Source organism: Rhinopithecus bieti, unplaced genomic scaffold, assembly GCF_001698545.2.
Source record: "Rhinopithecus bieti isolate Rb0 unplaced genomic scaffold, ASM169854v2 repeat_672, whole genome shotgun sequence".
Taxonomy (NCBI): Eukaryota; Metazoa; Chordata; class Mammalia; order Primates; family Cercopithecidae; genus Rhinopithecus; species Rhinopithecus bieti.
Window position 1 is genome coordinate 1 of NW_016830934.1, and position 3,973 is coordinate 3,973.

Consider the following 3,973-nt stretch of genomic DNA (forward strand, 5'->3'; position numbering starts at 1 on the left):
AAACAGGCTTTGCAAAATGCTGAGGCTTCAGAGCCTGGGGGAGGAACCAAGCTTCCAGGTCCTCCTGCCTGTCTCCCAGATGAAGAGGCTCTGATGATCGGTCTTGAGACCCTCACTGGAGTGGTGTCCATCTGTATATGGTAGCCATGGTGATTGTTCACATCAGCATCTTTCTGCCCCTAGGGCCAAGCCAGAGGACCCTTCCCTGCTAGAGGATCCCAAGATTAAGGAGATTGCTGCAAACCACAAAAAAACTGTAGCCCAGGTACCATATTTTTATTTTTCCTGTTATCCAACAACTCTTTCTTCCAGTCTCAGGTTTCATTTCTTGTGTTGTCCTCAAGTAACTCCTTAAAGGGGAAGAACACAGGAGCTGAAGCCCTCTAAAGTGTTTCTTTCGAAGTCTGTTGGAACCTCCAGGAAACACAAGAGCTGTCACTGAAAGAAAGATAGCTTCTGCCTCACAGCTTCCTGTTAAGCCTTACAGTCAAGTCGTAAAGCATGGCTTTGGAGTCTAGAGATAAGGGTTCAGATGCCAACTCTACCTCTGATCAGCCTTATGACCCCCAAGCTGCTTTCTTTATTCCTCAAAAATGAAGATCACAGAGTTGTCCCTAAGATGAAGGGAGAAAATGAGGCGGAGGGCTGGCACAAGTCTAATAGCTGTCAAGGGCTCAGTCAGTATTAGCGATTGTACCTGAAGCCACAGTGAGCTGCGAAGATGTTTTATTCTTCCTTTCCATAAAAGGAGGGGTCCTTGTAGCTGAGTGGAAACATGATGTCCCCTTTCCGCACAGGTTCTGATCCGTTTCCATATCCAGAGGAATGTGATTGTGATCCCCAAGTCTGTGACACCAGCACGCATTGTTGAGAACATTCAGGTATGATCCCGGCTGGTCGGCCCTGGTATTCCTCACAGAAGTGGGACAAAGACAGACCCTGTCACTAGGCTTCTCAACTCATCCCTGCACTGTCTTTGGCCCCTTCCGTTCCCACCACCCTATCATTTTCCAGCCCAGGGATCTAGGCTCAGTATACCTGAGATGAATGATCCATGGGCTTACGACATGCTGGGGACAGTGCCTGCTGAAGCCCTGTCGGGTGTGAGCACAGCTGTGCCTCACAGCACTGAGAAGACCCTCAGTTGCCCCTGAGCAGCTAAGCCCTGGGCCACCACATGAGCAGACTGTCCTGGGCTCCCTGCTCATCTTCCGGCACCAGAGGAGGTGTGAACTGCCCTTGGAGAACTGTCTTCTAGAAGGGCGCATCATGGAGCACAGGGCCTGTGCACACCTGGGGCTTAGTGCCTGTGAGCCTGGTCTCCCTCTCCCTGGAACACTGAGCACTACAAATACGGTGGTCTTTGTGTAGGACTTAATTTAGAGAAAAATTTGTATCCCATGGACATAATGGGAAAAACACCTGTGACCAGTTTGTGCTGCTAGAACTCCCTGCTAGAATGACCGGCAGTCTCCAGTCACAGCAGTAACAGCCTTACCGATGATGTACTGGAACTCCTATCTTTCCAGGTCTTTGACTTTAAATTGAGTGACGAGGAGATGGCAACCATCCTCAGCTTCAACAGAAACTGGAGGGCCTGCAACATGTTGCAGTAAGTGGCATGGAGTTAACTAGGAATATTGCCAGGAGTTTTTCTAAACTGGTAGAGGGTTAGTTAAAAGGATTAGAAGGCTGCTGGGACTACTTGTGTCTTCAAATACAATTTTGGGGCAGATTTGAAAGTTAAAATTGGGGTGCCTGGGAATCACTGTGATGGACACATCTCTAATTGCTGCTGATTGTCTGAACTTCTGGATGTAGAGCTAGAATTGTAACAGAAGGTGTGTGTTCGATAGGCAGGAGGCGAGCATTCATTTATTCATGCATTCAATAAATATCTAGTGGTCCTATGTGCCAGGCATTTTCTAGATGCTTGGGTTATCATACTATGCAAAGCTGCTGCTTCCACATGCTTAGGGAGGGAGGGAAGAAGACAGAATAGAAATAAATCAAATCAAAATATATGTGTCAGACAGTAACAAATGCTAGACAGAAAAATAAAGTAGGGCAAAGTGGATAGGAAGTAGTGGGTGGTAGTGGGATGGATCCTTTATACGGGGTGGGTCAAGGGAGGCTTTGCTGTGAGGAATATGCCACATGCATATTTGGGGAAGAGCATTCTTGGCAGTGATAACAGCAGGTGCCAAGGCCCTGAGGAGGGATTGCGTTTAGAGCATTCAAGCAAGAAGGCCAGGGAGGCTGGATTAAATAATCTCCAAATGCCTCTCAAAGGAGGTGGTAGTAACTTTACTTTAAATCGTAGACAAGTGGTTGAAAGAAAGTTTTCACTCTGGGTAGGTGGGAATCCTAAATCATCTCTTTACAATCAATACTTTCTGATTAATGTATCTAATTAAATATATCCAAGAGAGTTTTCTGCCATTTATTACTGTGAGGTCTGCAATTCAATGACAATTTGAATTTCTTCCAATGTTTCTATAACCAAAATGATTTTTCAGCTTTTAAAAATGGTTTCAGTATCTCAAGCGTAGCTTGCATGTCATGAAATTCCATATCTATCCTGCCCACCCTTAGTATCACAGCAGCCTTTCCTCATCTTACAATGGCTTCCTTTTATCAGTGCTTAACAAAGTAGCAGCTGCTTAGTGTGAAAAGGAAGGGTGAACATAAAATGGGACTCTCCCCAAACTGAACCGCTGACCTTCCAATGAACATCATTTCCGGTGGAGGCAATGGCTTGGTGGCTCAGGAGTAAGTCCACCTGGCCTCAGATCCAACTCTAACACTGGTTTCTTAGCTGTGTGACACTGGATAAATTTCCTAGTTTTTCCAAGTTGGCTTCTTTACTTATAAATTAGGATGATAATACTCATCTCAGCTAACATCCATTGAACCTTAGCTGAGAATGTGCCAGGGTCCTGAGCCCTTTGCCGGTGCAATTATCTCATTTAATACTCATAACAATCCCCAAGCTGTCAATTCTGCTGGTGTTTCCTACCTCATGATGTTGTGACAGTGGATTGGGACACTTGTCAGTTGCCTCACCTGACACCAGGCTTACTATGAGTTGTCATTCCGAGTTGTTTCCCGTGCCCTGGTCACTGTCCTCTTTCCTATCAAAGCCCTCATATCAAATTGAGGGAAGGTCAAGGTGTGAGCACCCTTCTTGTGTTCTTGCAGGGAGGAGGCTGAGAGAGCACAGATACCATAGAGTCCACCAAGAAGAATACCTTCTGAACCAGAGCTGTTGCTTTGATGGAACACAGTTTCTCTATTTTTTTGTTTCTGCAGATCCTCTCATTTGGAGGAGTATCCCTTCAATGCAGAATATTGAGGTTGAGTCTCCTGATGACATTACACAGGGGATTCTCTTTCTTCGCTGAAGTGTGACTATCTCCATCAAGTCCTATTTTAGCCAAGCTTATCTGAAATCACAGTGAACTTCATCCTGTTGTAGACCAGAATCGAGGTGCTGTTTTAGACATGTATTTCTGTATATTCAACTAGGATCAGAATATCACAGAAAAACATGGCTTGAATAAGCAAATGACAATTTTTTCCACTTATCTGATCTGAACAAATGTTTTTTAAGCACAAGAACTCTGCTAACACTGAGGATGTAAAGATCAATAATCAAAAAATAATGATCGTAACTAACGTGGATTGAGAGAGGACTATGCGCCCACACAATGTGAAGTGTTTTCCTGTGGGTGAAGTCACTGAATCCTCAAAATAACCCACTGAGGTAGGTACTATTAACATCTTACGAGGGAGAGAGGAGGAACTTGTTCAAGGCCCCCCAGGTAATAAGTGACTGAACCAAGTTTCAAAGGCAGGCAGGCTCTGGGAGAGCTCACAGCGATCAATGGTCATCCTCTTCCTCCTGAGTCTTTTCCTGCCACCTTTCCCCCTTGCCTGTCTCCACTCATTCCCTGTCTTGCTCTCCCACCTT

The 3,973-nt window shown here is 45.4% G+C and overlaps 1 protein-coding gene across 1 annotated transcript; it reads left to right on the forward strand.

The window, feature by feature from the left end:
* Positions 1–108: 108 nt before the first annotated feature.
* On the forward strand, positions 109–3,679 carry LOC108524507 (aldo-keto reductase family 1 member B10-like; the record flags this gene model as incomplete). Its single annotated transcript, XM_017865625.1, has 4 exons — positions 109–265; positions 798–881; positions 1,530–1,612; positions 3,313–3,679. Coding segments are annotated over 4 exons (367 nt in total), but the record flags the coding sequence as incomplete, so codon positions are not given.
* Positions 3,680–3,973: the final 294 nt, after the last annotated feature.